The following is a 27,857-nucleotide window of genomic DNA, read 5'->3' as shown; positions in this document are numbered from 1 at the left end:
CTTGTGACAAGAGGGCACAGGGCTCTGGAACCACGGCACTGAGACCCCACCTTCCCATTATAACACAAAACGGAACTGAGACTGTGAAGGGACAATCAGAGAAACCAAGAAAATGAATGTGTTCCATTTGTAATAAAAATAAATATTTTTTGGGTGCCTGGGTGGCTCAGTGGGTTGAGCCGCTGCCTTCGGCTTAGGTCATGATCTCAGGGTCTGGGGATCGAGTCCCACATGGGGCTCTCTGCTCAGCAGGGAGCCTGCTTCCTCCTCTCTCTCTCTGCCTGCCTCTCTGCCTACTTGTGATCTCTCTCTGTCAAATAAATAAATAAAATCTTTAATAAATAAATAAATAAATAAATAAAATATATATTTTTTTAAAAATGGAACATTTCAGTGACATCAGAAGGTCAAGGAAGGTGTCCCTTGGCCCAACCCTGTGTTTATTTTCTGTGGTGAAAGGGGCAGGATTCGGGAGCAGCATGCGTCTCCCTGAGTGGAGGCCCCTCCAGCTATTACCCTTTCCCAAAGCTTAGCTCAGGTACACCAGGTCCAGCTGGAGCAGCTGCGACAGACAGGGATAGCAGCTCCTTTGACCCCCCTACCCTCACCACCCCCATGTTCTGGCACTTGGTGGGGGAGGGAGGGTGCTTCTGTTTTCATACTGTCTCTCACCAACCCTCCAGGTGAGGTAAGGGTGAGGCAGGGGATGAAGCAAATAGGTAAGCTTTCCCTTGGCAGAGCTGTCAGGCCCAGAGAGCCCTGGCTTCAACGGTCACTTAAACCTCATTAAACAGCCCACCCGACGTCACACAGCCAGCAACTGGTCTGGGGCTTGGAGGCAAGAGGTTACTGAAGAGGCTGTTTTAGGCAGAAAAGGGAATGTCGACGTTCTTCCCACCTCCACCACCCCCATACCCCCCCATAGCTGGTGGAGACCTAGAATCTGGGAGAGGAAGGCAGAGCAGGAAGAGGCCTGTGGCCTGTCTGTGTTTGGGGGTTCCAGGCTCCAGTAAAGCTGGCATTACCTTTTAATTTCTGGAGGCACAAAGATTCCCACCAGGCTTCTCAGGGACCTTCCCTCCTTGTCTGTTGCCCCCCATCCTGGGTTCTATTTGCACCCTGTGCCTCCCTCTAGTCTTGGAAGGGTTCTATTTTTTTATACATAAGCCTTGCTTTCACCTCAGAACAGGTACTCGAGTGCCATCTTCTCTGCATCTCTTATGGCCAACTAGACAGAGAAGGCCTCTCCCACAGACAGGAGATTAAAGCAGTGTCCTTCCAACTATAAGTCACTACCTGTGGGTCATGAAATCAATGTAGGCAGTCATGGCCAACACCTTGAAAACATGAAATACAAGAGGAAATATCAGGTGGCTCAGTCAGTTAAGTCCAACTCTTGGTTTTTTGGCTCCAGTCATGATTTCATGGGTTGTGAGTTGGAGCCTGGGAGATGGGCTTCGCGCTCAGTGGGGAGTCTCCTTGAAGGGTCTCTCCTCTGCCCACAATCCCCACCCCCACCCACACACTTTCATGCCCTCCCTCTTTCTTTCTTTCCCTTGAATAAATAAGTCTAGGAAGAAAGAAAGAAAGAAAAAGCTTGTACACTTAAAAAAGAAAACATTGGAGTGCATGATAGCAAGGGTAAATACTGTCCTGTAAAACTTGTTTTAGTTATCCTACAATGTAAAATGTGTTTCTTGCTGTGACTCTCCAAACTCCTGGACAAAATAGCACTGGTTAAGATGTACAGTCAAGACTGATACCAGCAAACACAGAAGGCTGCCTGCCCTTTGGCAGGCAACACACTAGGTACAAGAGACACACTAATAAATAATACATAATTCATTAGACTCAATAATCTCAATCTATCTTCTGGTTGGGAAGCCGATAAGCAAACTGCCAGTTGCAGGGCAAAATGTTAAGTGCTTTAAGAGAGTGTGTAGGAGGCTATAAAGCCCTGATGTGAGACTGGATATTGGGAGGGCTTCCCAGAGGAGGTGATGCAATTAGACTTCTTAGCAAGAAAAGACGGTGACTAGATTCTAGTATTTCCTCCATTCTATACAGAGGAAAGGAACTACAGGAAAGGTTCAGTTCTAGTCTTAAAATTCTAAAGACAAATTCTAGTCCTGCCTCTTCCTCTTAATAAGCTAGTGAGAGAACTTAGGTAAGTCAATTAACTTTTCCAGACCCTCTTTCCTCATTGACAAAATGGGCATGAAACTGCTCTGTCGGTCTCAAAGAAATGAGAGATTAAATGAGACAGAGTGCATGTGAAAGTACTTTGTAAACTATAAATAGGGGAGGGATTGTCTCCATGGATAAGGAAACAGAAACAGAAACAGAGATGGAGTGTCCTGCCCACCGCTACAGAGCTGGGGGGAGCAGGTGTCTCTCAATCCTCAATTCTCAGCTCCTGCCTGCACTCTTCCTCCTGCCATCCCAACCCAACTTACCTGGCAAAGGGGCAGGGGGCAGGGCCCAAAAGGGCCCCCCCCACCCAGTTGAAGATTTACCTTAAGAATCCTATTGGTTTAGTGATTCTTTTAATAATGAGGGGAGGGGCGCCTGGGTGGCTCAGTGAGTGGGTTAAACCCTCTGCCTTTGGCTCAGGTCATGATCCCAGGATCCTGGATTCAAGTCCTGCTTCGGGCTCTCTGCTCAGCAGGGAGCCTGCTTCCTTTCCCCCCTCTCTGCCTGCCTCTCTGCCTACTTGTGATCTCTGTCTTTCAAATAAATAAATAAAATCTTTTAAAAAAAATAAAATAAAATAATGAAGGGAGAGATAAGTATGTAAAAATGCTTTCCTCGGGCTTGTGGGTGGCTCCATCCCTGAAGTGTCCCACTGAGTGTTCCTCTCTTGATCTTGGCTCAGGTCATGATCTCAGGTCGTGAGATCAAGCCCCTGCCTCAGGCTCCAAACTCAGCACAAAGCCTGTTCGTCCCTCTCCCTCTGTTCCTCACCCCACTGGTGTGCTCGTGCTCTCTCTCTCTCTCAAATAATCTTAAAAAAAGAACTCTTCCCTTTCCCCTTCCGTTAATGAATTAAGATCTACCCAAACTCAGTTTTTAAAGTTACATAAGCATCATTCAGATCTTCTGTAACAGCTTTCATTTTGGAAAAACAGCATTTCCATTAATATGGTGTTATATAAAAAGGTTCTGTGTATGTGTGTGTAAGAACAGAAGAACCAGTCACGCATGAGCACTATTAAGACACACAGCCTGATACACATCACAACCTCACCTCTCCTTGTGAAGGAGGGACTGGGGCGGGGGGCAGGTATTTGATGGTACCTGGAGATTTAAGATGTGACCCACTTGTCCTCCACCCCTCAGTGAGGCCTGGTGTAAGTTGGGCCATGGAAACTGCAGAGGGAAAGCCATCAGCTACTCCCACTTGCCAGGGACCATAGAAGTCCTGACCCGCTGGAAGGCCGTACCTTGGTAGGTGAGTTCCATTAAATCATTGACTGTTAGGGCTAGAAGCAGCTCAGAAATCAGCTGGTGCATTCTATATCACTCCTGCCAGCCTTGAACAGTTCCCTTCCTCTGAAGGCAGCCCATGTCACCTATGGACAGATGTAGCTCACTGGAAAGGGCCTGATATTGAGCTGAAACTTGACCTTCTGGAATTCTCACTTCTTGGAAGCAAATGTGTGTGTGTATATCCCTCACCCAAAGCCTTGAGTCCAGGAGCCATAGCCTGGGGACGGTGCCTGAGGCCTAAGAGCAAAGACGGAGGGGTGGGAGCATTGAGTCCACCAAGCAAAAGCTCTTCCCTTGGAGACCTCTATCCGTCTAATCTGAGGCTGGGACTATAGGGGAAGAGGGGGAGGAGATAAACCCTGAATGGGAATGAGTGAGTGGCTTTGAGGAAAGCCCTGCGACTCATGTCTCATTTGGACAGTAGGTCAGACCGTACCGAGGTCAGTTCCAGTTCTGATATTCTGGGGTCCCGAGTCCGCCCCCCACCCACATCCCTTTCGAAGATTCTGTGGTTGTACTTTTATGTGAAACTGTAGGCCCACGATTCCAGGGCCAAGCAGGAAGAAAACAGTCCCGAACCCTCCCATCCTGGCCGGACCTGGGTTAGGACTCGAGGCTTGCCCTGGTTATGTGAAGGGCGGAACCGTTTCACCTTACCCGAGAACAGACACACAGACGTGAACACACCAGCACCGAGTACAGAAACGTGAGCTTTGGAGTGTCTTTTTAAGTAGTTGGGAAGGGGGTGTGGCCGAGGAGACTGGGAGGCCTCAGCCGGACGAGGGGGGAGTGGCCCGGGGGCGTGGCCGTAGCGACTGGAATGTTGTTGGGTCCTCGCACCGCATAGTAAGGAGGGGCCACGCCCCCTTTCTCCGAGAGGGCCAATAGGAGCGCCGGAGCGGTTTCAAGTCTCCCCCGCCAGCCTGCCCACCCGCCACCCCACCCCCCTTGGGGATTCGCTTTTTCCGTAACAAAATAGGAAAGCTTGGGATGTTCCGCAGCCCCGGCGGCTCACGGGTGGAGGGTCCTGGGGCCTAGGAAGGTGCTCTGGAGAGGGAGGCGCTGGCGGGCCGTGGAGAGGCCGGGTCCGGAGCCGGGAGGCGCGCGGGGGTGGGCGCTGCAGCCGCGGGTTGTTTATCCGGAGTACGGAGGGGAGGGGGGAGCCTGGAAACCGCCCCGTGTCCCATTTCCTCCTCTTGTTTTCGCTCCGGATTCTCCATGTTGGACCCAAACTGAGGAGCCCGGAGCTGCTGCCGGGGGATCGGGGCCGGGGGCACCCGGGGGAGCCGCTGCCCGGGCCGCCTGCCCTCCGTATAGGCCGCCTCCCTTCCCGGCCCTGGGAGGAAACGAGAGCAGGGATGTGAACAGCTGTGGGAGTCCGAGTCTTGGGAGCCGGAGCCGGAGCGGGCCCCCGCCCAGGCCCCCCAGCCCAGCCCAGCCTGCGCGCCCGCCGGTCCTCCCGCCCAGCCAGCCCGGGTCCGTGGGATTGTTAGATGGAACACGGCTCCATCATCACCCAGGCGCGGAGGGAAGACGCCCTGGTGCTCACCAAGCAAGGTAGGGGCAGCAACTTCCCAAAACTTTGCGTCGCCCCCGGCCGGGTGCGGGGCTAGCACAGCCCGGAACCCGAGTCCGGGTCCCTGACCTCCCGGGGATCAGAGCCGGCGATTCCGACCCGACTCCCTGTTCCATCCGCCCCCGCGTCTCTGTCCGCACTCAGACCCCCGTTGGGGCTGCGCGGGGCCCGGGCTCCTGGCGCCCGAGGGGGAGGGGCGTCATCGCGCAGCTGTCACCCTGTCCTGCACACCCTCCCTCCGTACGGAGAGACTGAGGAGTAGCGCTCGAAGAGCGGGTCACCCGCGTCGGTCTTCCTCCTGAGTTGGGAGGTGGGGTCGTCACTTTCCCACACGACGGCGCGCAGCCGCCCCAGGGCCGTGGGGAGAGGGACGGAGGGGTCCCGAGCTGGAATGGAGCCCGAACTGGAGTCCAGCACTTCCCAGCGCCCCCCTCAAGCCCGAGGTCGCTCTGGCCGCGGGCGGTGACGGCGGTCCTGCGCGACTTGGGACCAAGTACACCTCCTGGAGGCGGGGGCGGCCGCGGTGGGGGAGGGGCCGAGCCTGGGGGGCCCAACTGGCCCGCGCGAGGCCCTGCGCTGGGCCGGGGACCTCGGCGGCTCGGCGCTCCGGCCCGGCTGCCTCCTGCCGCGTTCTCTGATCCTCCGAGCCGGACCCCGAGGCCCGGTCGCAGCCCCTCCCTGCCCCGGTGCGCTTCCCCGGGGCCGCGGCTGCACACACAGAGCCGCGTTTGTTTAGCCCGGGAGCGGTGTCCCTGGTTACATAATTCGCCGAATGGCATCAGACCCGGCGTGTTTCTGAATCGCGCAGCGAAAAAGTGCGAGTTCTCCGTGGGCAGCAGTTCGCGGCCCCCGCCTTCCTGAGGGTCAGGTGGAAACGCAAGGGGGTCGCGGGCCCACCCTGGGGTGGTCTTGGGAACCGGAGCGGGGTTAGGCCGAGGCCTTTGCCGAGGGCGGGGAAAGGTCTCGTGGCCCGAGGGTGGAATCTCTCTTAGTTTGGTCACTCGAAGCCCCAAACTCTTTTTCCCCCTCCCCCACGTTCCTCCTCGAGGCTTGAGGAATGTGTTTAAAATAGCGGACAGAATTTCCTCGGGGAGTAAGGACTAGGTCGGGTTTTTTCGTGTTTTTGTTTGTTTGTTTATCTGTTTTGGTTTTTGTCTTCTGGGTTTTTTTTTCCTGGAGAACTTCCCCGGGCTGGGGCTACCTGGCCCCCCTGCTCCTGGAGAGAGCACGCTCTGCGTACCAAATAGGAAGCATTCCTACCCTTCCCTCGACCACCCAGAATAGGACATGCAGGGCCACTACTGCACTTGAACATATTGAGGCCTAGACCCCAGTGGGGGGCCAGCTGTGGGTCCTCAGCGTTGGCCACATTACCCTGTTTGGAAACATTACTCAGCAGGTCACTTATTCCTGGGGTTTGCATTCCCTACTAACTCCCCCAACTTGCCTAGGGGCAAGCTGAGCTGCTGGTGTCAGCCTTTCCCTAATTCCTGGAGTGGAATGGGGTGGAGGAGCAATGTATGCTTCCTGCATTGAGGGTCCTTCCTTAAATAAGCGTGCCCTGAGGAGGGAGAGAGCTAGCTTTGCCTGATAGGATCCCAAGCCCCGCAAAGCCCCTGCTCCCTGTGCCCCTGGCCGCATCACTAAGAAGGCTGTGTGACCCCATGGGCCACTTCCCCTCTGCTGGCTGCCCAGCTGTGCTGAGGCCTGAAGAGGGGAGGCTTTCTGTGTTGAGAACTTAGCTCCTGCCTGTTCGCAGTCTCATCCCAGGAAAGGACTCCAGGAGGTAGCCAGAAGTGATGAAGAGATTTGGGTGTGGAAGGATTCCATAGGGGTCCCTTGTAATGACGAGTGAGAAGAACCATCCTGTGCTCCCTTCTCTGGTCCTGCTCTTGCAGAGGCTCTGGAGGGTGCCTTCCGGAGGTGAGGGAAACACCAGGAGTGAGAGGGAGCAGGACTGCTGAAGGGGCGGCTTACGTATCAGAGTTGCAAGTTTCAGCCACCAGGGCCAGTGGCAGGGAACAGAAGAGATGACAGCAGGAAGCAGAGCAGCTGGCTTCTTGACAGTGTTCAGTTGCTGAAGTTGGTTGGATTTTCTTGGAGTTAACGCTTTTTGTTTTCTTTTTTGTGTGTGGTTTGTCCTTCAGACTTATCCCTGGAGGAATCTGAATTCTCAAGCCAGGAGCCATGGCGCTCTCTCTTTCTCTCCATGTAATTTGACTGCATTCCGGAGAAGACATACTATTTTCCTGGGCTGCTTGGGCACCCAGCAACCAGCAAGCCAACTTTCTGAGTCTCTCATTATTTACAAATCCTGCATCCTTTTTTTTTTTTTTCCCCTCTTTTAAGCGGGGGTGGGGAGTAGATGTTTTAATGATATCCTTTAGGAATTCCTTGCTGTCCCCTCCCATCTCCCCAGCATCCCATCTCTGCCCTGCCTCCCTCTGGAAAAAGGGGAAGGGGTGTGATACAGGTTATTAATAAGTTAGTTTCTAGAAAAAAAAAATTGTTCCCAGTTTGGGTGGCTTTTTAGTGAAGTTGTTTGCCATTACGGGGTTGTTGGGGTTTTTTTTGTTTTGTTTTGGGTTTTGGGTTTTTTGTGTGTGTTTTTTTGTTGTTTTTCCTCTTTAGCATTCAGTTCTTGGAGCCTTAAGGCTGGCTGGGTGTGTTGATGATTCAAAAGTAATTACAGTAAAGGAAATAGAACAAAGTTACTGAAAGCATTGATGATAAAAGGACCAAAATTGGATCATCTTCCCAGACAGATGGGTGAAATGGCTTCCTGATGCAGTGGGGACAGGGTTGTGTGTAACATCAGAAGTCGAAAAGAAAAGTTGATATCATTTTGGCCAGAGAATGGCCATTTATTACAGCCCCGTATGAGGGTATAGCCCCACTACTGGGAGGTTATGCCCTGGGCTTTGGAGTTAGATGGGGGAAAGCCAAAAAAATGAGATCAAGCCAGAGTGAGGTGAGAGGGTGGAGGCAGTCTCTGTTGGAGTTTGTTGGGACCCATGGGTCCTGTGGGGTAGTCGGGACCTTTTTCTTTTTTCAGGAGACCTAGTGACCCTCTCAGTGAGAGATGGTGGTGTGGTGAGTTGTCTTCTCACTTGAGAAACTGCGCAGGTGCCAGTAGCTGACCCTCCGTAAGAGTGAGGATGCCAGTGAGGTTTTTCCAGCTCTCGGCTTTCTCCCCATAAGGAATATATTCTGCCTTATTTTCTCGTGGAAAAGCTCAAACACCTTTCCTTGTAGTTGTAGGAACAGGTGTTACCGGAGCTTTCCTCCTTGGTTGGCTCTATGTGGGCCTGGGGTGCACGTGTGCCGCCGACTCTTCCTGCCCTCCTCGTCACTCTCCTCTCCCTGCCCCAGCTCAGCCTTGACCTCTTTGTGGCTCTGAGGCTCCCCCCAAGTCTGCTTTGGAGATGCTTCCTCCATCTTGGAAGTCACCTGTTGTGGTGACTTAGAGGCTGGGTTTGCTCCCTCTGGAAGCCCCTAGGAGAGTGCTGCTAACTGAGCAACAAAGTTGGTGGATTTCTGTCCTCCCAAGCTGGGAGCTGGAGCTTCTGCTCCTTCCTGTGGGTTTCCAGTGGAGCATGACTTTGGAAGGGCCAGGAAAAGCCCCTCAGAGCGGGCACAGGGGCTAGTGTTCTGTCTCCTCCCTTCTCAGCCATCGAGGCCTTATAGAAGCTGGCAGTGGAGAGGCCATTGCATCCTCCGTGGGGACATCCACATCCATTATGGTCATGGACTTTGTCAAAATGGTGACTGCTGTCAAAGTCACACCTCTAGCCAGGGTGCATTGCTGCCTTTCCGTGGAGAATTAAATCACAGCAGTGGATGGGGTTGGGGGGGCAGGGAGGAAGGATGGCATGTAAATGTGTACATATGTATGTACAGATGTATATCCCTTCCTCTTCCTCCTGGGCCTTCTTCCAGCCAGCTTTTGGGTAATTTAGGCTAGTGTCTTCTATTCCCATCTTGGGAAGTTTGGTGTTTGATTGGGTGAAGTGGGAAGGGCTGGAGGGCCAGGCCGGGCAGCAGTTAAAGTGTTCCTTGTTTCAGAGAACTGTTCCAGGAGCAGTTAGTTGCTTCAGACCCGGATGCACATCCCTACTTTTCCTATTCACAGTGAGACTTGACAAATCACGTTAGTGTTTGGAGTGACTTCTTTGTAAAATAGAAATATTGGTATTTACACCTCCACAATGCCTCATACTTAGGAGGTGACTGAGAGATGTTAATGCCCTTCTTTTTTACAGGGCTGGACCACACTCTGTTAGTTCCTTCTCCTTTCCCCAAAGGACACGGTGCAAACAGCACGGGATCATGTTGGCTTTATTGTTAAAGACAGGTGGCTGGGGTCAGAGGGGACACTGATGTGGGGGCTTGGGCCTTCTGGAAGGATCAGCCTCCGAGCCTCGCAAACACTGTTGCTGCACAGACCCTGTCTTTGTACCCATGTGACTTGGGGTGGGATTTTATCTGCACTAACGGGAGCAGCCTGTGCCTTGGGGCATTTGCCGCTCTGCCTGGCGCCTGGGCATCTGGGGGTGGGAGGAGGGCGGGGGGGGGGGGGCATGCACCTCCTGGGAAGAGTCTCTGGAGTCTAAACCTTCTGAGCAGTACTCAGCCTCTCAGAAATGGTTATCGTGAACGCTTGAGACAACTGTGTGCTGTGTTCTGGCCCCGGCTGCGTTTGCTTTGAGAGTTAATGGACCCAGTGAGAATCACATTTCTTTTAGGGAATTCTGGTAATAAAGAGAGAAATAAAAAGCTGGGGTTTTGAAAAGAAATAGATGTTCTTAAGCTGTGTCTTTGCTGCCTTGGTTTTGGAGTACAACACTGAGAAAGCACAAAAGCAGCAAGAAAATTGTTTTTTGCCCTGTCTCAGGCCAGCCTGCTTGCAAAGCACAGAATTAACTCACTCCTCTTGGGGTCACGGGACTGGGTGTGGCCCTGACATGATCCCCTCCCTCTTCTGAAATGGAGGCATGGTTCCCAACTGGGATATAGATGAACTCGTTAACATGTAACTCTTATGAAGGAGCTAGAAATCAAAGTGGAGAAATTGACTTAGAACTGGAAGGCGCTCTGGACTAGAGGCCAACTAGAACAGGGTTTCTTTGTCTAGCAAAGTGCCCAGCCCCTTCAGGTTTGTGTGCCTGCCCTAGGTCTGTTGTAACAGAATGGGTACTCCAGGGAGCACCCAGCTTCCCTCTAGGCAGGAGCTGTGTATGTCTTGTTTTATGGGTCAGCTCTTCTAGGGGTTATCCTTGAACCTGATCTCTAAGTAGACTTCCTGACATTTCCTTTCCCTGTCCAGATGCTCTTGATCCTCCCCCTCTGCCCCGTAAAAATCAGACTTGCTCTTACTCTCATTTTATTCTATACCTTTTTTTCTTAATCTCTTGACGTATGAATAGCTTTTGCATCCTGTAGAATTTGCTCTTCCCCACCCACACTGTTCTCAAGGAACAAGTGTGGCCCCATTCCCAGTGACAGCCAAGCAGATTCATGGGAAGGTCCAAATCGCCTAACACAGGCTTGTGGAAATGCCTTCTCAGTGTGGTAGTTCCCAGCTCTTCTGTTTCTGTAGCAAAATGGGGCTGGGGCCCCTCCTTCACAGGAACAGGGGCCTGTTAGAAGAGACAGCAGGCTTGGGTCTTTTGATTCAGTGATAGAGCAAGTACTCCTAGAAAGGAAAACCAGACCCTCGGGTACAAGTCCTCCAGGACATGCAGAAACACTGAGCCAGTGAGATATGGTGGGGAAAGGGACCCAGGGGACACTGGCTGAAGCACTCTCCAGTCCTGGAAGGGTTAGTCAAGGACCACTGGCAACCTTTAGGCATTGGCCCTCAGCCAGGGACACACATCAGGATCTCCTGTGACACTTACTAAAAATATAGACCCCACCTGGATCCTGCCGAATCAGAGCATGAGCAGGTGGGCCAGGCATGTGTGTGTTCCAAATGCTCCCTATGATTCTGACAAGTGTCCCTGGAGAAGAGCCAGGTAAACACAGCAGTGGCCCCAACTGCCTACTTAGCCCTGAGCAGAAAGAGTCCCCTGGAGGGATCCAGTTTTGCTGTTTATTAAAGATCTTGTGGCTCCTAAAGGGGAGTCCTAAAGTTTTCTGAGTGTGAACGGATAGAATAATGATTCTCACCCAGTAATGATCACAGACTATAGAGCATTTACCATGGGCCAGGGAGTGTTCCTAGCATTTTATATCTAGTATCTTACTTAATCCTCACACTGACCTGTGAGGTAGAAGTTAAGCTGTATTTCACAAATGAGCAAAACCTCAGCTAAGAGCCAAAGTACCTCATCCAAGGCTACATGGCTGGTTAGTGTCAGCCAGGACTCCGACTCCAGGGTCCGGTCCTAACCGTGAACTGCATGGCCTCTCGTTTGCATTGTGCATCCCACTTTTTAAAGTAACCTGGAGCCACCTTGTAAGGGACCCTGTCAAGTAGACCTTTTCCCATTGACCTGTGAGGAAACTGAACCTCAGAGAGGTTGTGCCTCAGGTGAGACCACAGAGCTATTGGAGACGCTGAAGTGGGGGAAGCGCTGGGTTGCTTGACTTCTGCCTGGGTACTTTCTCAAGCCGACACACTGGTACCGGTTGGCTGGTCCCCGGAGCAACTGAAGGGTGTGGCCAGAGCAGGCGAGTTTCCATGGAGGTAGGACAGACTCTCTGGCAGACTCCTTCAGTCCTTCTGCAGAGGCCAGCCACTAGAAGAAGAAGGAGCTGGTTGGCCAACCTCCGTGAGTGAGAGAGAGGGAGAGGGAGAAAGTGTGTGTGTGTGACAGAGACACACTGTGATTGGTTTGTGGAGTTCCAGAAAAGGCCTATTTCCAGGCTTGGCCCTGCCACTACCTCTGTGTGACCTCCGGAATGAGAAGATAATCTCTGTGGTCTCCTCCAGTGGAACATTTTGAGATTGCGACTGAGATTAGGTTATGACAGTACCTTGTCCTTAATGACTAGCAGTTGACACCAGAGCCAGGACATACCCTGAGGTCCCTGTAAATCTCACAGCTCTGCAGAATAGGTAATGTTAGTTTTCCCATTTTACAGATGAAGAGACTGATACCCAAGACCACACCTTACATGTGGCAGAGCCAGATTTAAATCCAAGTCCATGGCACTCTGTGTGACCACTATATTGTTCACTGGTTGGAGGAGAGGTGGTTGAGGGTCCCTTTGTCCTGTGCCTCCACTGCCTCATCTGCATCTTACTCATGCATATGTCCCCAAAAGCAGGCTTACAGAGCTGGAGGGCAAAGAGGCACTGGATTCTTCATGATTTCCACCAAATCGGGCATTCCAGGAGTCAGCCACACAGCTAAAGCATGGCCAAAACAGCCACCGAGAAGGTGTTTGTGTCCTGCCTGCAGGTTTCCTTAGCCTCCCAGCCTCTAGCAGGGGCCTGCTCAGCACTTCCTCCCAGGGAGGTGGGCAGGTGTGGTTTCCAGTCCCCAACAAGGACAGCTCTGCCGTCGCTGGCATGTGTGGGGCAAGGCCTCCGGCAGACACAGGAACGGGATCCAGCCCTTCAGGTTCTCCGGTCTATCTCAGCTGCCACTGTGGGCCATCAATCACTTCCTGACATCTACTGAGAGCCCTCTGGCATGGGGCTGGGGGCCAAGCCTGCTGCTAACACTTGTGTGAGGAAACGGCCCCTCCATCCCAAGTCCAGGACCTGTTGCTCCTTCTAGGAGCCCTGCCCCCACCCCAGCATGTTTTTGAAGTATTATTTTGGTTTTTTTTTTTTTTCTTTTTAAGATTTATTTATTTATTAGAGCACAAGCAGGAGGGGCAGAGGGAGAGAATTACAAGCTGACTCCATGCTGATCATGGGGCCGATGGGGTGGCTTGATCTCAGAACCATGAGATCACGACCTGAGCTGAAACCAAGTCTGTCACTTACCTGACTATGCCACCAGGTGTCCTGAAGTAGGATTTTAAAGTATGTTAGAGTGACCTAGGAGGATGTTTTGACAATAACTTACATAAAGGCTGATGGATAAAGTATCTCGATCATGTTTTAGAAGTTGCCAGGAATCCCCTGCTCCCAAACCAGTCCTTCTCAAGGGAACATCCCTGAAATTGAAGCCATGTGTTGAGATCAGTGACCAGACTGCTGAGGGGACAGGGAAGGGGTAGGAGACAGGTAGCTAGTGACCTGTAACACACACGCGCGCACACAAACACACGCACACACACCGATACAGGCTGCATTTAAGACCCAGGACTGAGAAAAAACCTTCTGTCTTAGAAGAAAGGCAGATGCAAGGAGCCCTCCGGCCCAGAGGAGGGCTGTCAGAACACCCCTCGAGTAAAACAGCCTGGATGCCAGCCGCAGGAAGGGCCCCAGTAGAGAATGTGCTGGTGTGAGCTAAACAGCATGGCTAGAACTACTTTTAAAGGTCTGTGTGGTCAGATTCACAGCTGTGTTTGGGGAATTTTGGGAGCTGGTGCTGAGCTGATTGAGGACCTGTCTGTCTGCCTTGTCACCTGAAGAGAACAGTGTCAGCAGTTGGGCATTGTGGGAACTGGTATACCCTTCCCATTGTTTCCAATCTCTTCTGTGGGGAGGATGTCTAGGCATCTCTCAGCCTCTTGTACTCCTGCCGACTCACCTGCTGGTCCAAGGAGCCCTTCCGTCCACCTGGCGCTTCAGGGCTATCCTTAGCCAAGTCCCAGATGCCCCTTGCTGTGGACCTGGGAGGACTCCTCTCTGTGGGGAGCCCCAATCAGACGTGTCTTGGCTGCAGGGCCCAGGCAGCTGGCCAAGAAGGGCCGGAAATGCTCCAAATACTCTCCTTCCTCCAATTGCTAAGGGGAGGGAGGCCCCTGAGAGAGGCCATTTTACAATGATAGCCAGACTAAATCCTTTGCTATGGGGGGATGGGAAATGGTGGGGAAGGAAGTACTTCTGAGGGAATCAAGAAAGCATCCTTCTACGTGAATGGGCTTGTTAAAATCCAGTTGCCTGAGAGCTTGCCTTCTGCCGGCTCCCAGGCGGATGTGTGAGGAGTTCCTTCACTGGGATGCGAAGCTGTGTTGTTGGCAACAGTGATATCTGAACCTGACCTTCAGAAGAAGGTTAAAAATAGTGTTGTCCTGGCAAAGCCAGTCTCCGTGTGTGTTGGGGGGTGGGGTGTTGCGCGTGCGCAGCAGACCTGTACACGCACAAGTTTCTGCGTGATGGAAGCAAATACCGTCCTCATCTAGTGCTTCTTGGGGGCAGCAGTGGTCGACAGAAGGGGAGAGGGCACTGTTCATCTCAGGTGGAACAGCCTCACTTGCTTTCCTGTTCTTGAAGAATATCAGCCATGGTGTTTGCAAGCTGGAGAGCAACTTTCCTAGTGGGTTTAGAAGTAGGTATAGGGGTTGTTTTGACTTTTTGAAACCTGCTCATGATCAGAGTTCCTTTGACACCTTCCTCACATCTCCCGGGGCAGGAGGGCCCCCAGTGTCCAGTTGCAGGGCTCCTGCAGCGAGGTCCGGTGTTGCTCAGTGGTGGTCATCGCCCCTTAGATAATTCAAACGAGCACAGCACTGAACCTTAGAATCTGCACAGCAAGTTCTGTTTCTCTCCATTCAGGAGAGGTCTTGGTGTTGTCCCAGGTCATGGATGCAGAGACCAAGGCTCAAAGAGGCTGTGTGTCACAGTCAGTCACGGCAGAGTCTAGCCTAGACCCAGCCCAGGTGACCCTCAGAGCAAGGGGTATGTCCCGCGTCCCACCTCGTCTTCACCCCCTGGCTTGGTGGGAAGGCTTGCAGTAGTGAACTGGAGGTGAGGCCCGGCTTCCTTGTCCTCAGCCACCTGCTCACTTTCTCCTTAAGCCAGAGTTCCTGTCATTAGGTCTGTGCTGTTCTCTGACACTGAGCCCCGTACCAGATGTTTGGAGCAGAGAGAGCAGGTGTGCCTCAGCAGCTGGCCAGGAGAGGAGGAGGGCTTCCACAGAGCGTGGGGAGCAGGAAGGGTGAAGGAGAGAGAGCAGCTGGTCATAGGGCTGCATGGCACCCATTGGAATCCTGCCCTCCCTGGATGGGAAACTGTACAACGAAATCCCCAAGGGCCTGTAAATCCTCTTGTGCCTGGTGTTCCTGTCTGTGAGGGGGGACAGGTCCCCTCGCTGTCCCATGCAGAGGGGTTAGGGGTGGCCTGCCCCTGGCTGTCAGGGACACAATACTGAGTGCTGGCTTAAAGGGGACCTTTGAAAGGTTCTCTGACACAGGTTTCAGATCCCACTCGGATGAGTGTTCCCCCTCACCCTTAAACCCACTCACTGAACAAAGCAGGTTTGGGGCCAAAGCTCCTGTCTCCAGCCCCTCCCCCTCTCCTTCCCCCATTGTCCTCTTGATTTCCCAGAGGTATCTGTCAGTCAAAGCAGGTGCAGGGCTGGAATGGGGGTGAAGCAAGCCCTGCAGTGGAATCCCAGAGCCTTGTACTGTTCACTCCTTGCAACCTTTCACGGTCTGCACAAGGGAGCAGCTAAGAAGGGGGCTGGGCCCCAGACTAATCCTTTACCATCCTACCCTAGAGAGGAGTAGAACAAACCTTCTAAGAGACTGAGAGGGCCCCACCACCTGGCTGGTGTTGTAGGGATAATGCACGTGATACCCCTGAGCCCGTCAGGGTGAGGAGTGGGTAAGAACTCTGGCCCTGGGTTAAGGCAGGTCTAGCTTCAAATCCTGCCTCTGCTGTCCTTCTCCCTGTGTGATCTCTAGTGGTGTGACCTTTCTGCTTCAGTTTCCCTTCTGTAAAATGGGGAATTCGTGCCTACAGTTGGGTCTGTACTAAGGATTAAATGAGGTAATGGTGTCAGAGTTGGCACAGCATCTCAGTAAACATTCCCAGTAAACATGACTGAGGCCCAGAAAGACTAAGTGGCTTCCTGTAGGGGCTCAGCTCCTTCAGTGGCCACCTTCCTGTCATTCCTTAAAGGATGCTTTTTTGTTTGTTTGTTTCTGCCTCTTCTGGGCTGTTGCACACCAGTGAAGACTTCCACAGGTCCTGGCTCTGTACAGGGGACAGGGCCCTGGAGTTCTCAGAGTCATTCACTCCGCCAGTGACAGTCACTGAGCTCCTGCTGTACACAGAGCCAGAAGCTGGGGAATGTACTCAGCCAAGGCCATTGGAGGCCCCGTCAGGAGGCAGCCATGTTGAGGGGAGGCTGAAGAGGCTGTGATGGATTCTCAGAGACAGTGTTCATAAGGACAAGGAGGACAGAGAGCCTGGAGAAGGATTGAGGGCAGTGGGGCCCCAACAGAGGGACATGTGGAGTATTGACCTTGCTGCCATGGGCTTGGGGCACCCTCCACAGGCGCCACAGCTCTGTGCTCTGCTCAGAGCACCTGCCCCCAAGGTCAAGGCATTTGCGGTCTCTGAGGCCCAGGGGCTGCCTGGTTGCATTGTGTTTTTGAGAAGACCTCATCCCCTGCTGAGTCCAAACCAGGCTGAGGAACCCCTACCCCCACCCCGCCAGGCTCTGTGTCTGAGGCTGAAGTGCGTCTGCCTGTTGGGCCTCCCGCAGTGGGCACCAGCGAGGCCTCTGTTTGGCCCCAGCCAGCTGCCCCTTTCACCCCCCTGCCTCTCAGGATTACTTAGCCTTCACAGCGTCTGTCACTAAGATGCTGAGTGCGTTCTTGACGGCCTCTCTTCAGGAAAGGCCTGGGCTGTATGGCCTTTTAAAAAAGGCTCCAGGCCTGGGTTAAGCCTCTGATTGTGGTTCTGTGTGAAGAAACCATAAACCAAAGGAAGGGTGATGGTTCAGCTTTGGTCTTGGAGCTTTGTGTCAGCGTCTGCCTGCGTGCCCGGTCTCGGAATTGAAGGTGGGCCATGAAGGCAGGTGGAGAAGCCATCCTTTGCCTCTGGTTGCTGCCTAGATTATTAAAAGTCAGGAAAAGTCCAAGGAGCCTTTCTCATCCTGCTCTTTAGGAACTCGGCTCTGCTCTGAGGTGTGTCTCTTTGATACAGGGACCTTGCCAGGGGATGAGGGGGCCCCAGTACATCCGTTGGTTTTCTCTCCTTCACTCCAGGAGCACAGGCAGCCCGCACTTGGCTATTAAATGACCCTCTCCTCACCTCTTTTCAAGGACCTCTGGGCTCTGAGGACTGAGCCCTGCCTTGGTTCTGGGTGGGTCCCACCACATTGTCTTCCCCTTCCCTTCCTAAAGGGAACAACTCAAGGCAAGTCGTCCTTAGTGCCACATTGTTTGCCTTTTTAAGCCCCACAGTGACAGGTGTTTCCAGATTTATTTTCTATTTCCTGCGCTGTTAGCCTGCATTGTACGGTGAAGTGGGCGGGTTAAAACCTCAGGCCCCTCCCACCCAGGCTGAGTCCGGGGCTGGGGACCATTTGGGCTGCAGTTGCGTGGCGCCACCTCCTGGCCACAGTCCCCATCATTTCTCCCTACACTTGCTCCACAGTTGCCAGAACAGTTCCTGTAAAAGCAAAAGGCACTTAAAGATAACTCTGAAGTCCATTTCTGGTTGATCCCATAATGGCCATAGCTGTTTGTATCAGTTTGGCTTTTCTGGGGCTGCCTTACCAAGCCTCCTATTCAAATGGCTAAGTATTTCTGGAGCCTGAATTACCAAGGTAGGAATGAGCCCCTACAGTCTAGAAGCCGGGCCATCGGTCTAAAACCCAACACCAGGTGTGTTTCCCTAGGGTTTGGTGTTCCTGAGGTGTACAGGTTAGGCCTCCTGCCTGTGAGGGGAGAGAGTAGGAAGGATAGCGCTCTGGGGGAGTGGAGAGAGGGTGTAGCTTCTTCCTTGGGCTGCAGCTGTCTGTTTTCTCATCTGTTGGCTGCAGCCTGGGCTGTTCTGCTGCTGCTGCTGCTGACCTGGCCTCTGGGGACACTGACCCAGCACAGCCCCACAGCCCCACACTTAGCCCCAAAAGGGTCTAAGTGTCTCCCTTGTCTGGAGCAGCTAGTTCTTCTGCAAAGAAGAGAACCAACTAGGGCTGGTCAGGGACTGGGGGTTGGCCTTGGTAACGTTTACTGTTGAGGGGACCTTTGGCATGCTACCAGAGTGATGGGACCCCTGGATTCTGTGTCTAGCTCCATCTTTGGGTGCCTCTGCTCGAGTGCCTGTCCCCTGCCATGAAAGGAAGGCCAGCTTCTCTACATATCATTTCCCAGACCAGAGAGTGGTGATTCCTGCTATTTCTGCTCTAGAGAGATGCTGGACTAAAGCCGCACCCTCCACTGTGGACTGTACTTGGTGACCGGCCTGGCCTATGCTGTGGGGCCCTGCTGGGGTTTACAGCTTGGAGGGAGGTGGGTACAGGGTGCTTGTGGCCACAATGGCCCTGTAGCTAATGCCTCATCATTCCCTCTGCTCTAGGCCTGGTCTCCAAGTCCTCTCCTAAGAAACCTCGTGGACGGAACATCTTCAAGGCCTTTTTCTGCTGTTTTCGCGCCCAGCATGTTGGCCAGTCAAGCTCGTCCACTGAGCTCTCTGCATACAAGGAGGAAGCCAACACCATTGCTAAGGTAGCTAGAGGAGGGTGGCGTGGTGCCAGCAAGGAGGGGGCTACTCGTGGGGGCCCCTGCAACTGTGGCATGTGGGCAAGGTAATCTGCCCTGAAGTCTCAGAGATCTCTGGCTCAGAGGCCCCTCTCTGTCACTCCCAGACAGGCCATCTCCTTTCTCTTGGCTCTCGTTGTGATACAGGCTGTGTGACTCTCCTTGTAGTTTCTGAGGGCCCTTGCACTCCAGACCCTTCCAGGTGCCAGGAACATGCAAGGCGTTTGGTGTATATTGTCTCATGTGATCCGGAAGTTCATCAGTATTGCCACTTACGCACCTGGAAACTGAGATCCAGAGGGTGTGTGTAGCCCCCGAAGAGTTATTGGCTAATAAATAGAGTTGGATCTCCAAGTTCTGTGGCCATGTACCATACAAAGCTTGTCTTCCAAGTTACTTGACTCCCTGGGAAGCAAGGAATTGAAATTCTGCCACACTCTCGATATCCTTTTCTAGCTCTCTCACCTGTCCTGGGGAGGGGGGGTATTGGGAAATGTCTTTGAGCCTCACAAAGAGCAGAAGGTGTGTCTGGCATTCCAAGGGTGGGGACAGCCCAGACCAAAACCCCATCTGCCCCCAATGCCTTTGGTCACTTCTTTCAGGAACACCAAGGTCTAGCTGTTTTTCTCTCTCAAAATCAGGCTGAAGATACGTGCATCAGCGTGTTAGCCAGTGGGGGAATTGGTAAATAAAGTGCAATGTGACAGTATTACTTAGCAATTGACTTTTACAAAGTTCATGATAACACGGAAAAGTAATGAGTTGCAACATTAGGTTGAAAAGCAGAATGTGAAATTACATATTATGGAGGGGAACTGCTAAAACAGACTTGAAATACACTAAAATGCCAACGTTAAGATTTTCATTTTTCTTCAGGGTTTCTATTAAGAACAGATACCACTTTTTACAACCCTAACATTTTTATTACTGGCAGAAGGCCGGGGAAGCTTTCTGACCTCTCTATACTCCACTTCCCCTCATGTTTTCGGACTCGTAGTGTAGGTTCACATTGGCATACCTGATGTTTTATAGGGGCTCTGCTGCCCTCCCCACACGGTGTACCCCAACCACCCACCCACAACAGTGTCTAGAAAACACACCACAGGGGGGAGTTCCGATTTGGGTTCTGCCTCCGATTCCGTGTCCCGGCATCAGCAACTGGAGTTCCTGCTACTCCAGCTCAGAGGCAGTGGCAGCTGAGAACAGAGAGATACGGCCGCCTCCGTCCTTCATCACATCTGATGTCGAAAGGCAGCTCTGGCCTTTCCCCTTTCCTGTCCAGCTCTTAGGAAAAGTCACTTTTGGGGTTTCTGGCTGGCTCAGTCCGTAGAGCATGAGACCCTTAATCTCAGGGTCATGAGTTCAAGCCCCACATTGGGTTTAGAGCTTACTCTAAAAAAGTCACCGTTTTATGTCAGAACCTTCCCAGGGTCTGGGGTTTTGCTACAAAAATAACCCTCTGGGCCTGAGGCAGAAGCTGTGGGCTTGAGCTGGGATGGCGTTGGCTGGTGGGCACTGACTGCCTCCTTTTCCCCCACAGTCGGATCTGCTCCACTGTCTCCAGTACCAGTTTTATCAGGTAGGTGAATTGGATAGGGGACATGTTCAGAGGCCCCAGACCTGTGATCACATCGGGTGACACCCTCGTTCCTCAGTGCCTGGCTAGTGCCACTGCCTATGGAAGCCATTTGTCCCAGAGATTGCAGAGGGCCCACTCGGTACAAGGTATTAGGTTATGGGGAGATAGCTGACCTCCATCCCACACCAGCCCTAGCCTGCATCTCAATGTTCAGATCATTTCATAGTCCCATGGGAGGCTGGAGCTGAGGAGCCAACTCTCTTTCTCTATCTCTTGGCCTTCAAAGGGCACCTCTTCTGGGTTGAAGTTGAGGGTCTTCTGTGTCTTGCGATGACCCCAGTACTTCTCAGAATTCTGCTGAGAAGAACACTTGGGCTTTCTTGGTGGCAGACCTCAGCCATCTGGCTCTGGTTTCAGATCCCGGGGACCTGTCTGCTCCCAGAGGTGACAGAGGAAGATCAAGGAAGGATCTGCGTGGTCATTGACTTGGATGAAACACTTGTGCATAGCTCCTTTAAGGTAGTTCCCCATTTGGAGTTCTTCCTACATGCCACTCTGGCTGTCTTGTGTGCCTGACTGCAGGTGCTAGGGGGCAGCCTAAAGCTGAGGGCAGGCTGGGGGCCTCTGGCATTTTGGCCATACTGGCATCACAGATGCTCAAGAGGCCACACTGAAGAACGTGGAGTAGGAATCCCTGCTCCCCCCGGTCACTGCCCACAGTCTTCATCTGCCCCTAGTCACATAGCCCGGAATCCCACCAGGGCTCTAGACAGGACAGGCCTGTGAGAGGGTTGGATTCAGCCCAGCACCTGGCCTCCCTCCATTCTGTCAGGTCTGTTAACTCAGGCACTGAAGCTGTCTCAGCTTCAGTGCCTGAAGAATTGGGGTGGTGGTAAGTAGGGAAAACTAGGAGAGGCTATTGTGCCCCTTAATGGGGTGGTAGGAGCAGCTTCCTGGAGTGTCTGCGCTCCGTCCTTCCCCAGCTCTCCCATGGGATGGTGCAGCAGCTGTGGCAGAGGTTTCTTGTCTCCTTCCCCTTGTGCTGACCTCATTAACTTTTCTGCTTTCCAGCCAATCAACAACGCTGACTTCATAGTGCCTGTAGAGATTGAGGGGACCACTCACCAGGTGAGCTGCCTGCCAGGACGCAGCTGGCCCAGAGGCCTCGGGCTCCTCCGCCCCTCTGATGCGCACCATCACGGGGCCCTCTCCTGCAACTTCAGCCCCTCCTTTCTTGCTACCTCTCACCCTCTGGGCTTTCTGATCTTTGAAACGGTTCAGCCTCTCATCACCCTCTAGCTGTCAACTTTTTTTGCTTTGCAGCCAAGCTGTTTAAAATTAAATATTTCTCAATATGAGTAATAGGTGCTATTTACTGAACACCATCTCCCAGCCAAGGTAGCCAGTGCTGTTAAGTGGCGTCTTCTCTAATCCTGAAGAGCTGGTTGTCTGCCCCTTACAGGCAAGGAAGCCAGGGCTCTCCCTTTTATCTCCTCCCCATGCCCACTGACTCCCGTCTAGCAAGCGGATTTCTTCCTCCCCTGCCCCAGCATCTCGTCCTCCGTGACCTCCCTTCCCTGACGTCCCCACCCTGGATTTCGCCCCAGTAAATGCTGTCAGAGAGCACTTAAATCCAAGCAAGCCCAGCCTCTGGCCCTGCATAACCTGCTCAGTCCGGGCTCGTGCAGTGTTAGTAGTGAAAAAGCAGTTACTCTGAACACTTGCCCAGAAGGCCTGCCAGCCGGCCTGAGAGGCAGAACCATCAGGAACAAGGCCTTGTTAGCCCTGAAACTGTCCATACGGCCCGGTGGGATAGAAGACTTACCTGAGGCTTCCCTGGGGAGTCACCACTGTCCCGTGTCCCTTCGAAGCTTTCGTCCCCAACACCACCGGCCCTTTCATCTGAGGTGACATCAGGCCCAGCACAGCCCCTGCTCGGAACCAGGGTTGGCTCTGGACTGCCCAGCGTCTGCCCAGCTGAGCTTTACATCCATCTGAGGTCATGGAGATGCAGAGAACCTGCAGAGAGAAGAAGGCGTATTTTCAGACAGGCAGATCTGTACAATAAACTTGATTGACAGGGAGAACCCTGCCTCATGAGAAAGGGCTGAGATTAAAATTGGGCGGCTACCTCCGGAAGGCGGGTTTTCAGCAGAGAGCAGGGAGGGGATGCCAAGCTGGATGAACAGCCAGGAAGAGGGAGGGACCTGTTCGAGGTTGAAGAAGTGGCACCTGCACGGTTGCCAAGCTGTGGCTCCTCAGCACAGAGGGGTCCTGCTGCAGAGCCACCAGGGATCTGGTGAGTTGGTGGCCAGTTCAGGCCACCACCAAGTAGGGAGAGGCATGGCAGGCCTGTGCCAGTTGAGAAGGGAGTGACATGGATAACAAGCTTCAAAGGAATGCTTCTTGTAACATCAAGGCTGGCTGAGAGGGGGAGATCCTGGAGGCGGGGAGGCAGTTAGATGCGGAGTGGTGAGGGACATGTAGTTGACGAAACTTTGAGGCCAAAATGTGCAAGACTGTGAGAGGTGGACATGAGAGTGAGGGGTGGCCGGCTGGACCAGGCGCAAACGGTGGGACACAAGAGCAGGACACGCAGGGTATCTGACCCACAGTCCCTGAGGAGAAAGAGTCACTTCTCCCCGGCACATTCCCAAGAACTGTGTCACGGAGAGAGGTTTCACGAGTGTCTGCAACCTTGCCTGATGGTGACCTGGACACTGTCCCGCCAGAGCCAAGGACAGGAAGCTCCCACAGAGGCTGTGGCTGGATTCAAGTAATCCAGGATAGGCTGTTTCCGTCTGTGAGGCCTATTCTTGATTACTTGTTTCTGGAGGCAGCTGATGGTTCGCCGCCTGAAACCGAGATGCTTCTGGGACATAGGCTTGTGCGTTTTTGCCTTAGCAGGGTCATGGGTGGGCTGCCAAGCCCACAGAAGCCTTGTGAGGAGGGGGTAGCAGTCTGTGGGGCAGAAGGTTTCCAGGGTATAGGGGCCCGACAGAGTGAGGTGTGATCCAGTTGGCCATTCTTTGTGGAAATGGGGACAGTGACCCATGCTGCATGCTTCCTCACCAACGGGGATGCCTCCAACAGGCTTATCTGCTTTTCCTCAGGTGTATGTGCTCAAGAGGCCTTACGTGGATGAGTTCCTGAGACGAATGGGGGAACTCTTTGAATGTGTGCTCTTCACTGCCAGCCTAGCCAAGGTACGGGGGGGGAGGGGGGAAGCAAGAGCACCTGTGGTGGCTGCATGGGTAGGGGGGCGTCTAGCAGCTCCTTTCTGGTCCGCGGGCAGCCCCAAGGGGAGCCAGGACTGCATCTGGACAAAAGCATCTTCTCTGCTGCTAGTATGCCGACCCCGTGACGGATCTGCTGGACCGGTGTGGCGTGTTCCGGGCCCGCCTGTTCCGGGAATCCTGTGTGTTCCACCAGGGCTGCTACGTCAAGGACCTCAGCCGCCTGGGAAGGGACCTGAGGAAAACCCTCATTCTAGACAACTCGCCCGCCTCTTACATCTTCCACCCGGAGAATGCGGTGAGTGGTCCGGACACACCCACATGCAGGGACTGGGGAGTCTCTACCCCAGTGCGAGGGAGGGGCAGGGCAGTGGAAACCTGGGCTTTTCCAGAGGAGTGTACCACCCAGCTGCTCCCAGCTAGCCTCCTCAGGCTGGGGCCAGGGAGGGAAGAACTGGCGGTCGGGAGACTAACGCTGCCTTTTCCCCATCCCAGGTGCCCGTGCAGTCTTGGTTTGATGACATGGCAGACACTGAGCTGCTGAACCTGATCCCGATCTTTGAGGAATTGAGTGGAGCAGAGGATGTCTACACCAGCCTTGGGCAGTTGCGGGCCCCTTAGCCTTCCCTGCTTCCAAGCAGTGGCCATCCCAGTAGGGGACTTTCCTACACTGTGCCTTTATGATCAGCCTGACGGAGCAGAAGCTGAAGCATCTCACCAAGTGGGGCCTGGAGGAGAAGTGACTGGAAAGGGCTTTAGGACAGGATAAGGTGCCAAGTGGGCACGTAGCAGACCAACGACTCCCAGAGCTGCCTGCTCCCTGAGTTGGGTTCCCAAGTGAGAGAGAGAGAGAGAGAGAGAGAGAGAGTGTGTGTGTGTGTGTGTGTGTGTGTGTGTATGTCTGGTCTCTGTGTGTCTGTGTCTCACCCTGAACTGTGGCCCCACGATACATGTTCAGGTTAAGGGAAAAACTGAAAGATCAAGACTCCCCAGGTTAGTCTGCCTCCTCTCCAGCCCTGAGAGCCCCCGTGCTCGGTAGGGATGAAGACTGTTGAAGGCTCTGTTGCCAAACTCATGACCTTTCCTTGGTGTTAGAAGGCTCATGCCAAGGAGAAAGGGCAAATCAGAGGCTGCCTTCAGGTATCCCAGGCACACGCCTTTCTGATACTTTTCTCCAGCCAGCTACTGCAGACAGAACGACAACATTTCTGAAAAGAAAAGCTTGTTTCCAGAACCAGTAGCCCCAGCATCCATCAAGTCCTGTGGTGTGAGGGCTGCACATGCCTCCAGCCAAGTGCCTGGCATGGACCCTTTCTGTGTCTCCCCAAGGCTTGGGTGCTGGGCCTGCCTTCCTCATCGCCTAGCCATAGTCTTGAACCTTTGGGGAAGGAGGTCTTCTCCCTGGCCTGGAAGAGGACAAATAAGGTTTCCGTTCTTTTGACTCTCTTTTAAAATTCTCTTTCTAAACATGGGAGTGTTGGGCCTGTTTTGTTTCTGACAAAGCTGCAGTCCTGGGCCCGAGATGAATGTGGGAGGCCCTGGGGGTGCAGGGATGAGGAGAACCCCCAAACCATGAACGTGTGTGTCCCCTTGGCTTGTAGATCAGCTGAGCATGGGACCATGTCCCTAAGTCTGCTCTTCAGGGATTCTCTGCTGGTGCTGGTGTGAGGACTTCTATTCCAAAGTCTGGGAGGGTCGCTTGGAGCCCACGCCCGCCCTGCTTCCAGGGCTGTTTCCTGTGTCCCCCCCCACCCCCGCCCGCCCCCCGGGCCTGGCCTGTGCCTCTCACTCTCTGGTTCTGTCTCATCCCTCCTGTGCTGTTGCTTTTTTGCTCCAGGGCCTCAGAGGCACTCCTGCTTTCCCTAGCTGAGAAGAGGGGCATTCTCTTCATTCTCTTCATTTCCTTTGCCACCCTAATGCACATGCCTCCTGCCTCCCATGACAGGTGTGAGCGAGCCCTTGACACACCTCGGCTTTGCGTGTCTCTCGCTTTCCAAGTTTCTTAGTAGCGAATGCTTTTAAAAATTGCCACAAAATGGAAGTTTCCTGAGGATGGAGAAGGGGAAGTGCTGCTGTAATTGGGAGCACAAGGGTATCCCAAAAGGGAGCCCCACCCCAGCATCACTGCCTTAATTATGGCCTCCCCTGGGGCTGGCTGGGGTTGTCTCCTGTTCTCCCTTCCTCCTTCCGTCCCTCCCTCCTCCTGGGGCAGGAGGCAGTTCCTCTCCCCATCTCTGCTTTCCCTGGAGGCAGGGGGTCACAAAGCATTTGAGGACACCCCCCTCAGGACTCTTCCCTATTATCCTTTTCAGTGTCCACACACTGGGTTCAGCCTGAGGAATTGGCCAGTTTTGAGCCAGCCAGGTGGTGGGGCAGCAGCTTGGTCTTCTGAGAGGTAGTGGGCTGACTGGCATCATTCTCTAAGCATTTGGTATCAGCCCCCCTCCTTGTCCCAAGGTTGTATGGCCATGTCTTTCCTACTGGTGTCACAAAAGTGGAACAGAGTCCCTGGTGATGTGTGGTCATTTCCCCCAGTACCATTCCCCAGTGCCCTTGGGGTCCTACAGGTAAAGGAGGAGGGGTCCGGTGCTAGCCAGGAATGAGACCTCCTGAGGGGAAATGGGACTTTCTGATTCTAAGGCCCTCTCTGGGCCTTTATCCTAATACTGTGGAAGGGGCCTCTCTCCCAGGCCCCACCCTGAGGGTTAGCCTCTGGGCCAAATCTGCCACCAGGGCCCAGCCAAACTTTTCTAAGCAATAAGCAGCTCTAAGCTGATCCAGTTTTAGGACCCTTCCTGCCCTCCTTTGGGTCTCCCATGTTTTTGCCAGTGAGGGAAGAGCCTGTGCCCCCCCCCTTTCCTAACAGGCTCATCCAAATGCTCCAAGTGTGACTCATGATTACAGCCCAGGATATCTTGGTGAGGGGTGTCCCTGCCGCTTCTGCATGAAACCTCTGCTCTCTAGGCCTTGTTCCCATCAGAACCCTGCCCTGCCCTGCCCACCTGCAGGTCCTCAGCAGGAATATCCCATTCCCTCTTTCCCCCTTCTCCTGCTACTGGCAGAGAAGGAACTTGGCCAAATAAACCTAAACAGGGTCCATCCATGTGGACCAGAGCCAGCCTGAAGTCATTATTTACTGTCTGGTTTCCAGTTTCACAGTGTGTTAGGGGCGAGTGATGATTGATTGCCAAACGCTCCTCAGAGGGATCAGCCAGCCTCTGGGGGGGAGAAGGGCAAGATTGGGAGGGAAGCAGTTTAGCCCAGAATCTGTTCTGGGGCTTCCCGTCAGCCCTTCCTGTTGGAGGCTGTCCTCAAGAGGCAGTAGGCCACTGTGCCTGGTCAGCCCCAACTCGAGCCATACCCAGAATCTGCCCACCTGCCAGCTTCAGTTCTTCAAGGTGCCTCTTCAGGGACACAGTGTGTGTGTGTCTCTCTGATTGGGCTTCTAAATCAAAAGCCTGATGTTCGTGTCCCTCTCATAGGGGGAGCTTTGGACACAGGACCAGTCTGGAAACAGTCAAGGGAAGAGTTTCCACTCTGCACATTGTAGAGGGGATGCTCTGTAGGCCCGTGGGTCCTTTCCTCTAGAGAGGTTGAGTAAATTTGCCTTCAGTTAACCCAGGACCTTCTGTTTAGTTCCCTCCTGCCTCCCAAAGATTTTGACCATTTTGTTAAGTGTTTCAGCTCACCTCTGTGAACAGTGGCCAAGAAGCATCTTTGTGCTAAAAGCATGAGAAGTCTATAAAGGCAGTTGTTCCCTGGGAGACAGATCCTGTTCAGATCTGCTGCCCCTGCCCTGTTCTTGAGGCCTCCTTCAGGAGGGCAGCCCTCCATGTAGGGCTGTCCTAAATCCCATGTGCCAGCCAGGCCAAGTGTCTGTGGAAGGTAAGCCCCTTTTTCCCTTCAGGTCTTCTATTGGTTACCATTGCTATTCCTCAACCACTTTTTGTAAAATGGGGTTAGTTTTGTCTTTTTTTTTTTTTTTTTTTTAATGCCAATAATTACTTGCATTCAAGCAGAGGAGGGAAGGCGGGGTGACCTGCTGTCCTACGCCCTGCTCTAGGTCCTGCCCCTGGAGCAGACCATCCTCTTTGGGCCCTATGAGCTTCGCTTATAGTTATGCCAAGTTCAACACATTCCACGTCCTGCTGCTTTCCCCCTCAAGATGCCATGTGGAGGGCAGAGGATCTGCTTCCCACTGTGACTGGGCTGTGGGACTCTGACTACCTTGCTTACATATTCATGGTTTGATAAATTTGTTGTATTCAAAACTTGAAATGTAGAACGCCATTAAGTGTCTGTTTATATTTTTGGAATATTTGTATTACTTACAATTAATTAATAAAAGCGGGTTTTAAAAACCCATCCAGAAATGGGAGCTGCTTTCTGTCCCTGCTGTTGTTCATTTGGGCAGTCA

The 27,857-nt window shown here is 53.2% G+C and overlaps 1 protein-coding gene across 2 annotated transcripts; it reads left to right on the top strand.

Moving 5' to 3' along the window:
- The first annotated feature begins 4,680 nt into the window (after window positions 1-4,680).
- CTDSP2 (CTD small phosphatase 2) lies at window positions 4,681-27,818 on the top strand. 2 transcript variants are annotated; one of them, XM_032348813.1, is made up of 8 exons: window positions 4,683-5,046; window positions 18,444-18,592; window positions 20,166-20,204; window positions 20,622-20,723; window positions 21,276-21,332; window positions 23,318-23,410; window positions 23,553-23,738; window positions 23,936-27,818. In XM_032348813.1, exons 1-8 carry the CDS (start codon window positions 4,983-4,985, stop codon window positions 24,059-24,061), a joined length of 816 nt encoding a protein of 271 aa, XP_032204704.1. In that variant the 5' UTR covers window positions 4,683-4,982; the 3' UTR covers window positions 24,062-27,818. The 2 variants fall into 2 exon arrangements, with proteins under 2 accessions (XP_032204705.1, XP_032204704.1); XM_032348814.1 differs by lacking the exon at window positions 20,622-20,723 and having other exon boundaries at window positions 4,681-5,046.
- The last annotated feature ends 39 nt before the right edge of the window (window positions 27,819-27,857 follow it).

Source organism: Mustela erminea, chromosome 6, assembly GCF_009829155.1.
Source record: "Mustela erminea isolate mMusErm1 chromosome 6, mMusErm1.Pri, whole genome shotgun sequence".
In the NCBI taxonomy this organism is placed as follows: Eukaryota; Metazoa; Chordata; class Mammalia; order Carnivora; family Mustelidae; genus Mustela; species Mustela erminea.
The sequence above is the reverse complement of the archived record's forward strand: the minus strand, read 5'-3'. Positions and strand labels throughout refer to the sequence as shown.